This window comes from Arvicola amphibius, chromosome 12, assembly GCF_903992535.2.
Source record: "Arvicola amphibius chromosome 12, mArvAmp1.2, whole genome shotgun sequence".
NCBI classification, from domain to species: Eukaryota; Metazoa; Chordata; class Mammalia; order Rodentia; family Cricetidae; genus Arvicola; species Arvicola amphibius.
This window is the reverse complement of record NC_052058.2, coordinates 90,470,184-90,484,559: the sequence shown is the minus strand read 5'-3', so window position 1 is coordinate 90,484,559 and position 14,376 is coordinate 90,470,184. Positions and strand designations below refer to the sequence as shown.

The 14,376-nt window shown below is 39.1% G+C and overlaps 1 protein-coding gene across 1 annotated transcript in view; it reads left to right on the top strand.

Moving 5' to 3' along the window:
* Thsd7b (thrombospondin type 1 domain containing 7B) overlaps positions 1-14,376 on the top strand; it is a 705,347-nt gene that overhangs the window by 196,644 nt on the left and 494,327 nt on the right. The window contains exon 4 of the mRNA XM_038349733.1: positions 1,565-1,734. Within this exon, the coding sequence (XP_038205661.1) occupies positions 1,565-1,734 (170 nt within the window). The remainder of the gene's footprint in view (positions 1-1,564; positions 1,735-14,376) is intronic.

Genomic DNA, 14,376 nt, shown 5'->3' with positions numbered 1-14,376 from the left:
CTTTGTGTGGTGTGTATGTGTTCATGTAAGTATGTGTGTGTGTGCATGAATGTGGAGACCAGAGGTTAATGACAGATATTTTTCTTAGTTATTCTCCACTTTGGGTTTGTTTTTTTTTTTTTTTTGACAAGGTCCTTTGCTAATTCTGAAGTTCATGTATTCACCTAGACTGGCTGGCCAGAAGACTCAAGGGACATCCTCATTTCTCCATACCTAGCTGGGGTGTGCACCTGAGAACTGGACATCTGAACTCAGGTTCTCACACTTGTACAGCTGAACTGTCTTTCCAGTCGTCCTTTGTCCACAAATCTTTAAGCCTGGGGAAATCGTGTGGAAATGAAATAACAGAGGTGAGGGAGAAAAATCGAGTTACAACAAACCTGGATGTATTGTCTGCATCTTCATCTGTGGAATAAACTTTGCACCGACTAATGATTCCAGACGTCTAAGCTTTTGAGAATGATAGTATTCACTGCAAAGAGTTTGATCATTATCAAGATTTTTAGATATTTTCATATTTGCTGCTTGATTTTCAATCTTACTCTTGTTTCTGAAAAACTATGGTCTTAGTGACAAGTAATAATTACTATATTTTACTTTTATTATAAGCAATCACATTGCTGAGAAATCTTTCCTGGCATCAGAGAATGTTCTTAGGTTTTCTTTGTTATTCCGGAAGATGATGAGTCTCTGTGTATGTACGAGGATGCTGTAGGTTATATTAATGATTTGAACTTGAGGAATGCTGTAATAACCCACAAAAGGAAATAATGTTGGAAGATGGGACCCCAGGTATGATGGTGGTAGATTTGCTTTCTGTAAATTGTATATAAACTCGATTGCATTTTACTGCTTTAGTCTTATCTGTTTTAAAATGCTTCTTCACCAGTTAATTAGAAGCCAGGAACACGCATTTCTATGTCAGTTTAAATAGCTACATGCTGCTTGTGTTGAAAAATATTCATTGAGTAAACATAGTGACATACGCAGCGTTAACACATTTTAATAAACATGTAACACACATTTTAATGAATTCATCTTAATTGGTTTATCCCAGTGTCAAGGTGTTAAATGGGGAGAAAATGATTTCTCCATCATGATTGAGATGTTAGAGACCAATTTGCCTATTTGGAAAGAAAATGTCTTCAAGAATATATATTCCTCCACTAACTGAAAAAGAAAACTAACTTCCATGTAGTTGTCTGAAAGTCTGATTGGTAACTGTCATTGACAGTTTCAGCTGCCATATTGTGTTTCCGGATCCTTCCTCTAATTCTTCTCTATCTTCCACTTCATGCTGAGACACACCCACCACTTGTCTTACACACCCACTGCTTGCCTTACTTCCCTTTCCTCAGTCCATTCACTTTGTGCTGTCAGTAGCCACCATGGACAGGTGTGATTCACTCTAGGAAATAAGAGGGATTTAGTAATCCAAAGTCAGGAGACTTCTTTCTCCACAGTGAGAAAGAGATTTTCATGCACGTTTGATGTCATTGCCTGATTTCTTCAGAGCTGGATACTTTTCCACATTATCTCTTCTTCTTTTAAACAAACCAAACAGGTATTCCTGGAGAACCTCTGAATGGAAGGAATGCCAAGTCTCTCTTCTTCTGGAGCAACAAGACCCACTTTGGCATGACACAGGACCAGTCTGCGGTGGTGGGATCCAGACCCGAGAGGTGTACTGTGCCCAAAGTCTACCAGCAGCCATCTCATCGAGGGCCAAGGAAGGTAGGCAGCCAGCTCCTGGTAGAGGGTGAGACTGGCTGGAAGGAGAACCCACCTCAGTACCTCTCCTAGTATTTTTCTTAACTTGAAAATAAATATTTGTTTATTCTTTGAAATTTTTGTACATTTTATTTCAATAATTTCCATTCAGTATTATGTAACATGAAGGGGCCTGCTTGTTGGGGTTAATGTCCTGCCCAGTAGCCAACAGCCAGCAAGCCCCAAAGAAAATCACTCAGAGGTATCCATAAGGTTATAAACTGATTGGCCCATTAGCTCAGACTACTTATTAGCTTTTGTAGCTTATATTAACCCATTGTTCTTATCTATGCTAGCCACATGACTGTACCTTATTACCTACCTTCAGCTACCCTGATTACCCTGCATTCTCTTTCTTCCAACTTCATGCCCTGCTTTTTGGATAATAACTCCCTAAGTTTAACTAGTGATTCTCATATGCACATAGGTGAGGGTACAACCACTGGGTCATGGCAGTCCAGTGTCCACTCAAGGAAGAATGGTTTTTGCCTCCCTCAGCATCAACAGCTCTGATTTTAGCTAATTTACTGACTGAATAAACAAGAGTGGAGGACAATGCTAGCACTCTACAGGAAGCTGTGACTTCTACCAGCTGCTTATAAAATTGAGGCTAAACAAATCTGCGGGTGTGATGGACTTGAGCTGTGGAACTTTTGGGGACTTTGGTTGGGAAGATGGTAACCTGTGACCTATATTCTGTGAAGCTCTTCCTGCTAGCTTCACCTTTGTGGAAAATCCCAGAGTTCTAGAAGCATCTACGGCTTTGAGTTTAAATGATCACCTTTTCCAGATTGTGCTGCTTAAAACCAATAATTGGTGCCTTCTTCTTCTGATGACAATGATGAAAACTGACAGCTTACATACTTGGTGTTTCAGAGAAAACAAGACTCAGTAACTCTTCTGAACTCGCAAGGCACAGCATTTAGACGGAAGGCTCCAGGTTATCCTTTCAAACATGGAGGCTGCTTCTTTCTCATTCCCTCTCTTCTTCCCTTTCATTCATGACTGCAGTTCAAGGAGCTTTGGAGGCGAAGACTTGAATATCTATTTTCTGCTTTGACTCTGTGTCTTCTATTGAAATTTCATCTTTCTTAAAGTTTCTTCTATAAAGCACAATGTTCTTCTTTTCAATAAATCTATTTCCAAATTTCTTCAACCATATTGCCAGCTTTGTTTATGAAAACTTGCATAGCGGGCAGTGTCATAGTCATTTTTTTATTGTCAACTTCAGGTGATGAATGGCCTTGATAGGGTTAACTTGTGGGCACATCTGAAAGAGGGTGTCTGGATTGATGAGGATGTAGAAGGGTCAGCCTATAGTGGATAGCACTATCCCTAGGCAGGTGTTCCTTGGCTAGAGAGCAGCATCCTCCATAATCTTTCAGTTCCTTCTTGAGTTCCTGCCCTGATTTCATTTCCTTATCAGTGGAATATGACATAGAAATGTAAGTCCACTAAGCACTTTCCAAGCTGCTTTTGCTCAGTGTTTTTATCCCAGCAATGGAAAGCAAATTAGATTAGGCAGAGGAGATGGCGTTTTAGTACAGAAAAACAGACACTGCACAATGAAAGAGCAATTCATTACAGCCTGAGTACCATCTGAATAAAGCGTGGGAAAATGAAGATACTGTCCTAGGCCCCAGGCACACGTCAGAATTAACACTTGGGTTCATGTGGAAACACTGAGCCCTCTAGAATCCCTGGGTTCTGGGGGATGGGTTGTCTGGGGTTACGAACACACTCATGTGTGACTAAACCATGTATTTTTGTTGAAAGCTGAATATGGCAAGAAAAGCTCTTTTCTAACAGAGCACAGCCACAAGGAAGGCACGAGACAGCGTTTCATTTACTCTGTAGTAGTTATTAAAAGGTTTTATTTCACTCCCTAGTGTAAGTGACCAACAGGAACATTTGTCCATTACATTCCTTTCTGGTAAATTCTTTCATTCTTACTATCTTTCACAGGGAATCTTGGACAAGCCCAAATTTTACAAATTTCTTCTACACTCAAATTAAATACAAGATAACCTTTGAGTTTCTATAGTATAGGACAGTGATGTATTATCAAATTAGATCGATAGAACTTAACTATTTCCAACTCAGTTGCTAAAGTAGTAATAAATGCCCAAACTAAGGACATTTCATTTAAAAAAAACTTAAGATAAAGTAACTTATTTATGTGTGTACACATGCATGTGTGCCACATTTGTGTGTAAGTCAGAGGACACAGTCTGGGAATCAGTTCTGTCTTTATATTATCTGGGTTTTGGAGATCAAATAGAAGTTATTAGTCTTAGATAGAAGCCAACTCTTCTGACTCTTTAAAAAAAATTAAGCAGTCTGTCCCGGGCCAGATTTACTCCAGTCTATGTCCCAGGTGTTGTCGTTATAAAGGTATCCCTCCAATAATCTCCTGTATTTTCATTAGGAAAGCAAGTTAGCAATTATGCTTTGGTTTCTTCAAGTACTGTGATCATGTCCCACATGGTCAAAATCATTTAAGAACCCCTGATGGTAATCCTCATGGAGGAGCCAATGCTTGTCAGAGGTCCGTTTTCATTATAGGTGGAGAGAACATAGTAACTGAATGTAAGGACTGATGCTTGTGTATCGAGGTGACCCTGTAAATAAACCATTCTGAGGAGAACTAAATGAGTAAGGGAATTTACAGGTGTTAGGGAAAGCAGGCTTTCTGTACTACTCCGGAGTTAAGGCTTTAGTTTGGATAATAGGATTAGGCTTTGAAAGCAGAGAATGAATTCTTCATGCTCAGCTCTTTGTAAGAATATTAAAATGTCAATATGCCAAGGAAACTCTCATAGTGGTCAAGTCCTATTTGCAAACTTACTTGGCTGTGCAGCAAGAAGATATTCCCAGTCTTGTCAAGGACTAGAGATGCCCTTTACTTGTCTATAGAAATTGGCCTTGAAGTCAATAAGCACATTTGAGCGTGAGAATGAAGTTTCATGGGGAGAGTACTAGTAACTGCCCTTTACCGTCACCCTGAGAAGAAGAGCTAAGCAAGCTGTGTAAACAAACTGGTAGCATTTCATCTTGTTTGTGTTAAGGAAGAAACAGACAACTGAATGAGAAAGCCCTTGCTAAGTCACAACAGAACACTTGACGAGACTCCTATTGGAGCCTAAAGAAACAAGTTCATTGGACCATGGTACTTCCACCTTGGAAATTTCCTCCTCATGGGATGATGGCTGCAGGAGAAAGTCAGCAGGGAAGAACAGACATATAATACCAACAGGCTCACCTCCATACTCCTTAGTTAGCCAAACAGTGACGGAAGGACGGGAGTGAATGTTGGGGGACACATCCTATTAGTAAGCAAAAAGAATGAGGCAGAGAAAGAAGGAGAACAAGAGAGAGAGAGAGAGAGAGAGAGAGAGAGAGAGAGAGAGAGACAGAGAGACAGAGACAGAGAGAGAGACAAAGAGAGAGAGAGAGGGAGGAGATGGAGCAGGGGGAGGGAAGGATGACATCGTAAGTAAAGCTTCAGGAACCTATTCGATCTGTTTTGTTAGACTGTGTTCTCTCTCTGCTAGTATCTCAAACACTTAAACTGTGAGATGGTGTTTGGAAATGGAAAGTCATTTTTGTCATTGTAATGGATTCCAAAGTCCACGAATAGTTCAGGGTTGAGTTTGACGCCATCTTTCTTGTCTAAGGACAAATTTAGAAAGTTACCCAACCATAATCTTAATAAAAGCAACTATGCAGTGTAGGCAAATTTTCTAGAAATAACAGAAAGAAAGCTAGTAAAAATTACATACATATGAACTTTACTTTATTATAGAGGCAAACATAGACCATATGATTGATTGTTTAATTGAATGATTGATAGACAGATGATAGCTTGACAAATAGAACTAGATAAAGACATAAGTGAGAATATAGCTTAAATATTCTCTCAAAAAATATAAAGCATTTTGTACAGGAAAAAGGATTATTTAATGTTGAGAGACAACTTGGTCACTGGAAGTCTACATTAAGGTTAATTTTTATTGACTGTGCTTGCTTGTTTCTTAAAAATCTATGTTCAGTGATTTTCTAAACCAACTGTACCAAACTTACATTAGTGTGATGTGGGCATGTTTATTACATTACTATGATTAGCAAAATTACTGGAGAGCTCCTATTTTATCACTAATAAAATTATCAGGCGCTTCTTGACATCATATACTTCTCAATTTATTTAGCTCAAGGAATACTTTACAGGATTTAACTGAGAGCATGACAGAGCTGGAAAACAAGACGCAGGGTAGCATCAGGAGGTGATTTACATTGTTCATGGGGAAAATGGCTTGTATATAAATAGATATGTTTGCTGACACACGGGTCTGGCTTAATCTGATTTTGTAAAGAAGAAAAGTAAGTGTTCTTCCTCCTCGGGGTGTGTGTGTGTGTGTGTGTGTGTGTGTGTGTGTGTGTGTGTACATGTATATATACTGACATTTTTTTTTAAAATTAGCCCAACTAAGTTAATAATTCCATGCTATATGTTACTGGAACCAAAGCTTGTAGCATCACAGAAGGGGAAAATTGTCAAGAGTCCAGAATGGATATGAGTATAGATTTTTTCAATGACATCTCACTGCCCACATAAAGCACTGACACCAATTCTCACATAGGCTCTGTTCTCGAACGGGTGTCAGCCATTAGACTTGATGGCTATGTTCTGAAAGAAAGAAGGAGACAAATCAACCATTAGTCACTATAGGCGGAGTGTAATATGGGTGTGATGGAAGGTGGGGACCAAGGGGCATCTTTTCATTTTTCTCCACATTTATTACTGTTCTTTCCATTTATAATCTTGCTTTCCCCCTGATTCTGTTTTCATCATCCAGTTCCTAAAATGTTCGCTCTTCTCCTTCCACCTTGCATAAATCTTAAGAATAAGCACACTTTCTGTGATCACAGCAGACATCCCAGCAGTTCACGCATCTCCTGGGAAAATGTAGACAAGAACTCAGTAGATACGTTTTAATGTACGCAAACGCCTGCCTGTGTCCTTAGGTTTCATTGGAGGTAATTCTTCTGACTTTGAGATACCTTCCTCTTCATTTTGCTCATTCACACACCCTGTACTCCATTAATGAATAGTCAAATATTCCTTTCCACAGTCAGAAAAAAAAAATACAAAGCCTAATATGTTGACAGTCTTTAGTTAAATATCTCACTTGACTTCATTTTGTCTGCTAGAGTGGATTTGTTTTGAGGGCCAAGCCATGATGAGGTTCCTTTTGGTAGCAGAATTTCTGACACGAAGTTATTGCTTCCAAATCCATTTCCTAAGTCTTTTAAAATGTGTAAATGCCCAGAAAGTGAGATAGTGTGAAAATATCCCTTTACTAAACCCACCTTCGTCCAGGAAAGTTTTACTATTCTTTCCAAACTCTCTTTGGGCATTTCCCCGTGCTCCAGTTTTAATTCCTCATTAGATCCTGTTCTCAGGAGGAAGATTCACTTACCTGTTGTCTTCATTTTTAATTGTTGCTGCTTTTTTAAGCCACAGCTGTCCAAATCAGCAACTACATCTCTGCCCTGATCAGCAGTGGTTAGGCTGCAAGAGTTGCAGCCTGAGGGAATTCTGTTCCCTCAGGCACCTACAAAGCTACACGGGAACTTAACTAAATCTCTGTCCCTCTAAAGAACACAAGATTCAAAGGCTGAGGTGGAATTCTGCTCCTCAGAAAGGCTGAAGAGCAAGCAGCTCACCTAGCTCACCTCCTCTCCTTCTGGTGTGTCTCCAGAAGTGCTCGTGTTTCTTCTTGTCCCTCCTTATAAACCCTTCTCTACCTGCTCCTCACTACCACTTCCTGTCGGCTAATTGCTGATGCAGCCTCCTGTCCACAAGTGAATTTTATTTAATCAAACATAGTTTTGCATCATTAAGCAAATGTTTCAGAGCATAGACAAAACTAACACACCTTAAAATAATATTCTGTAACACTCTTATCGGATCCCTATGGGGTCAGGTAGATTTAAGAGGTTCTTAGTATCTTCTAGACATTTTCTTGGATTCTCTTGAGAAAAAAATCCTTCCAACATCAAGAGAAAAGCTGGAAAAACAGTTGTATTTAGATTTTTTTTCTAATTCGAAGACCTCTATGTCTTGATAGAGAATGTATGACTGTCACCCTTGATAGACATTTTATTTTGTTTTGTTTTATTTTATTTTGTTTTTTCAAAATAGAGTTTCTCTGTAGCTTTGTAACATGTCCTGGAACTAGTTCTTGTAGACCAGGCTGGCCTCAAACACAGAGATCTGCCTGCATCTGCCCCCCCCCCCAAGTATTGGGATTAAAGGCGTGCGCCACCACTTCCCTGCTGATGGTCATTTTTAGATTCTGCTTTTTCTTCTTTATTAATAAACAGCTTTGTGTACCTAGTATACAATTAAATGCTTTGATATGTGAAGACTGAGGGATGATTGACTCAAAATATTTAGGATCTGTGTCATCTTCTTTGATGGTGAGACTCCCTGTTCTATACTATTAGCCTGTGACTACTAACTGTAGCTACCATGTTGTACAGTAGAGCTCTTGAGCTTCTGTCTCCAAAGATGGACTGTTCTTTAGAATTTCATCATATTTATGACCCTGAACAAACTTTGCCCATGGTGCCCCAAAGCTTTATAGATATGGTATGCAGACCTAGATGACATATGTTGCAGTTTGAATATCTATAGATACTTTAAATGTGGTGTTGCCCACATTGTATTTTTTACTGTCTTCCCAGATCCTTAGGGATTTTCTTACTGTGCCTAGAAACCTACAGTTATCTCTTTATCCAAGGACTCACAATAGAAAAGTAATGCATGCCTTGATAGTTCACTGCCAATGGCCTTTAGCTCATGCTCAATCTACTGGAAAATTTATCTATACCTGGAAATACAATCTGCCTGTTCTAGTTATTATTCTCTTTCACCGTTTCTTGCATTATTTCATAAATTAATGTCAATGAGAGTTTTCTAATGAAATTCCCTCTTTTTCTTATCCTTATCCAGAAAAGTCACATGTTCCATGCATAGCTCTACAGATGGGATTCATCTGTCTATATCTTTCCACTTTAATAGGCTGAATGAGCTATCAGATTCCACAACATAGTTGCAGACTTTAGGAAATAAAATACAGACACCACTGAGTGGTTAAGACCCCACATGCCCAAGCTTCCTCCATTGATACTGAGAAACAAAAGAATACTTGGTATTTCTTTTAAATGTAAGTGACAGAACACTTCTTTTCGCTCAGTGGGTTATGTGGTGCCTTCTGGATGCACTGAGGTCTAAATGTTTAGTAATTAAGATCTTAAGCTTGAGGTGGGGATTGCAAGGTTTGGGATGAGCTGTCCCATTCCTTAGGTGTATGATGATGGGGATGTTGCTCAGCCTCTGTAAGACTCTAGCTCTTTCATCTATAAAACTGAAATAATATTAGAGTTCTCAGGAAGATCCATTTTTAAAGAAGAGAAAAATCAAATCACAGCACCTCACCCATGAAAGATTCGAAAAGTACAAATTATTCATATTTTAAAATTAATTATTTATACATTTATTAAGACAGTTCTACAGGCTAAGCATCATGCCGTCCATGTATTTGGAATGGGGGTGACTATATCAACCCACAATATAAGAAAACCAAACCCAATTTGGAGGAAGAAACATGAAATCAGATTACATGGCTATATTACCATGCATCTTACAGTTCAGGTGTATAAAAAGCATATTTCAAATGCAAGATTAAATTAACATCCTAGAAGAGCAAAGGGCTTTGCCTTTAAATTTCTTTTTTCAAATGAAAATGCCTCAGCCTCCTCATCTGTAAAATTAGAGTTGTAATCTGGTCTAACAGGAAAGTTTCTTTCAACAATAGTTATATAACTCGTTCTTTCTGCAGAGAGATGCAGTTGTCAGTATTTAGGAGCTAGCAGAGGCTGGCCCAATCATTGGATACATTATTGGCAGCCTTTCTGTTAGGGTAGGTGAGTGTGAGTAGCCATTCCTTATCTCTAACACAGGCCCACTCCTTTGAGTTCTCACGTGATGGAGGGTGTTCTGAAATGATTGCTAACAAATTGGGCATCACACTGGGGATTTAGATAATAGGCATCACATTCAAAGACAACCAGACTTTAAGAAGCCTACAGGCTACAATATGTGAAGAAAAGTGCAACAGATTGCATGAAAAAGGGGATGATGAGTTTGGAGGTGGCACATTGCTATCCAAAACATACAGTCATGAAATATCTCCAAGATTTTTTAGAACACAAATGAAAAACCCAGCAAAGAACAAAATTCTTGAGCATGATCATTGGAGGAAGTGTGTTGTAAGGAGGCCACTTGTTTCATTTCTGGCTTCTCCGCCCCGAAATAATCACACAGAAACTATATTATTTGTAATACTGTTTGGCTAATAGCTTAAACATATTTCTGGCTAACTCTTACATCTTAATTTAACCCCTCTCTATTAATCTATTCATCACCATGAGGTCGTGGCCTACCAGTAAAATTTCAGCATGTCTGTCTCTGGCAGAGGCTCCATGGTTTCTCTTTGACTCTGCCTCCTTTCTCCCAGCATTCAGCTTAGTCCCCCTCCCCCCCGGGCTCTATTCCTCTGTAGCTCTGCTATAGGCCCAAAGCAGTCTTTTATTAACCAATGGTATGCACAGCATACAGAAGGGAATCCCACATCAGAAGTGCTGATTTTGAGTTTAGATTTGAGTAAGTAGCACACCCACTCTGTAAGAGTTTAATGTATCACCTGCTCAAGAACACCATGTTAACCTGTGATGTTTCCATAGATATTGATAGAAGCTATCAGACTCCCAGGCCTGAGACAAAGAGTGGTTCATTTACCCACAGCAATGTATCTAATAAAATATCATCATTATGTCAGTATAATGCACCCCAGTTATAGAAGGGAAGCACATTTAGGGCATGTAACAACTGCATACATAGTGGCTAAAGAGGACAGCTCCTGAAGAAGCTCTGGTCTCTTACAGAGTGGCTTAAAGAAATACTGCCAACTTCATCCCAGAAATTGGCATTAACAGTGCTACCTGCTAATAGTTTTGAAAATAAAGTCCAGGAAGCATGCTGTCAATATCTCTGATCAAAACAAATGCTGACTTAAATACGACGTACCTAATGGGATTTGCTTCCTTATAATTCACACATGCATATACACACACATAGATGTTAATATTACTCTATATGAAAATGGAACTGTTAATTGCATATCATAACTAATATGGTTGTTTTCAAATTATGATCAGGAAGGGCTGTCTCTACTATATGAAACAATAGAGTTTCTATATCTCCCAAAACTTTTTAGATTGACTGAAAGCAACCTTGGGTATGAAACATTTTAGCAGATATATTACTCTGTAGTGTTCACATGTGTAATTAATATAGTTGAACTATATAATTAAAACTATTAATTTGGAAAATTGTAGTATTCTGCTTTGTATATTGCTATATTTTTCTGAATCAAATGGATATTATAAGGTACTGATGTACAGTTCATAAGTATGAGAAAATTTTATGTGGGATAAATGTTTAACAGAGTTCTGCTGCAGAAACTCTTGAGATATTATGCAAAATGATCCCAACATCGTTACTGACCTGTATGGCTAATGTACTAGACTCTGCTTCACACAAACTCGGGTCTGTAGCGATGGGTGAATAACTTCATTCTGAGAGCACAGCATCAAAACATTCTACCTTAGGTATTTCATAGAAGGAGATAAATTGGAAAAGATGACCCTAGGGAATTATAAATTTTTATTTCATAATATTTAGGGTAAATATGTTGAGCATTTTTAAAACTTTTAGAGTATGTATGCTACACTATTAAGATACAAATATTTTTTAAAGAAAACCTGGAATCTGAATCACTTTCAATTCTAAGAAAGTTAGATAATTGGATATTTTGTCTCTTAAAAGTTGTTTCTTATTATGAAATTGATTTAGTATAATATTTATTAATTTTTGAAGTGACAAAAACTGATCCAGTCTCTGATATGTGCTTAGCAAGTGCTCTACTACTGAGCGGTGTTCCTAGCCCAGGGATTTTTTTCTTTTTATTAAATAGTGATGAACTCTCTGGCTTTTACCCTGAAGAATAGTTATCTGAAGTATTGCTTCCTACAGCTATATCATCTGTTATATCTTCTCTCTTCTGGCTTTTATTTTCTGTATCACTTATGGATATTTAAAAATTGTCAGCTGTGTTGAGGGGTTTACTTTCTGATGTGCCAGCTGCACACCTGAAGTCAGTTCTGGTCATCTGAGGCAGCATGTGCTTCCTGGCAACACTGAGTGACACCAGCTCCCTACAGCTCAAAGTACATCTGGGCACTAGAGACTTCCTGTGTACAAAAAAAAGAGATAATGGGATCAGGACTCCAAGGAAGTGAATAGGAAGAGGCACTAAACTGGGGGTCAGAAGGATGGAATTCTGACTTTGTTATGTATTGTCCACAATGACTCTTAAACCTTGAGCAGGTGAGTTATTACCTGACTGACTTCAGCCCTTCCCCTTTTAAGATTAAGGATGGAGGAATGTACTTATTCCCATCCTATCGGAGAAGGCAATGTATGGAGTGTGGAGATGAGATTCTGCTATGAAGATCATTTTTGTAGGTATCATACTCACCTGGTTTTCTAACAGGGCTTCTTTCATTGAAGGGGAGGGCTTGGGCATGCTGCAGGGTTTTCCCAGATGTTACATATGAAATTCTTCTTCCTGCTAGGTGGGATGCACTGAGGCGCTGATACGATTCTGTAAGTCTGCTCTTAACTGTGTGTAGCTACAGCCACATCCATCATAGTTAAGATTGAGAGCATCATTAAAATAAACTTTAATCATTTATGGATTTAATAATAATTTTAATATATCTACTTACATTAAGGCAAAGTACTAAATAAAATAAGCTTTAAGGAAATGGGATTTGGGGACAGAGGCAATTTATTCATCCATTTATCAAGAATTACAAGGAATCATTTTTTAATTTTTTTTATGTCTTTCATACCATTCCCCCTCCCTGTTCTTCTCCCATCCTCCATCTCCCCACATCACACCTTCCATCCACTCCTCAGAGGTGGTGAGGCCTCCTTTGGGGAGTCAACAGAGTCTGGTATACCAAGTAAAGGTAGGACCAGGCCCCTTCTCTCTTCATCAAGACTGACTGAGCAAGGTATTTTATTGGTGTGGGAGGTCTCTTTACTATGTGTTGTTTTTATTGATTAGTGAATAAAGAAACTGGCTTGGCCTATAGCAAGGTAGAACTTAATTAGGCAGGGAAAACTGGAGTCAGAGAGAAGCCATGAAGCCACTGCCAGAGACAGATGTGCTGAAACTTTGCTGGTAGGCCACAACCTTGTGGTGATGCACAGATCAGTGGAGATGGGTTAAATTAAGATGTAAGAGTTAGCCAATAAGAACCTAGAGCTAATGGGCCAAGCAGTCATTTAAATAATATAGTTTCTTTGTGATTATTTAGCTCCTACAACATTTTGTCATAGGTAATAGGCTCTGAAAAGCCAGTTCAAGCAACCATCCTGGTCCCACTCCCAGGGGCCCTACAAACAGATCAAGCCACACAACTTTCACCCACATTCAGAGGGCCTAGTTTGGTCCTATGCAAGTCACCCACCTGTCATTCCAGAGTCCCTGAGCTCCCATTATCTCGGGTCAGCTGTCTTTATGGTTTTCTCCATCAGCAGTAAAAAACAAAGACATCATGAAATTTGTATGCAAATAAATGGATCTAGAAAAAAAAATCATCCTGAGTGAGGTAGCCCAGATCCAGAAAGACAAACACAGTATGTACTCACTCATAAGTGGATATTAGACACAAAGCAAAGCATAACCAGGCTACAATCTGCAACCCCAGAGAAGCTAGGTAAAAAGGAGTGCCCTATGAGGGACAGGTATGGAAAGTCCCCCAAAGGGGAACTAGATCTCCTAGGTAAACTGGGTGGGGGATAGAAGAGAGAGGATGAGGATGAGAACACGAAGAGTTAAAATGGATGAGTTGTGGGAGGGACTTAGAGGGAGAACCATGGAAGAGATATCATGATAGAAGGAGCAATTATGGGGCTAGGATTAAACCTGGTGCCAGGCCAGAGAAATTCCCAGGAATCCACAAGGATGACCCTAGCTAAGACTCCTAGCAATAGTGGGGAGGGAGCCCAAACCAGCCTTCTCCTGTTAGTGGATTAGTGGTTGCCCTAATTGTCATCATAGAACTTACATCCAGTAACTGATGGAAGCAGATGCAGTGATCCACAGCCAAGCACTGTACTGAGCTCCTGGAGCTTAGTTGAAGAGAGGGAGGAGGGGTCATATGAGCAAGGGCAGGGACAAAGAACCATTCTTTACAAAAATAAATTAGTCCTCTGATTTTTGATAAGTCTATTGCTCTCTGGGATTCTTCTAATGGATCTTCTTCTAATTCTGTGCTCCAAGTCTGGAGCCTGGAAACAAGAAAAGTTCAGGTTTTTCTTACTAGTAGGGGAAATTAATAAGACTGATAATAATCTAACCCTGGCAAGATGAGCAAACTGCAGATTGAAGAAGCTGAAGCTGGCCC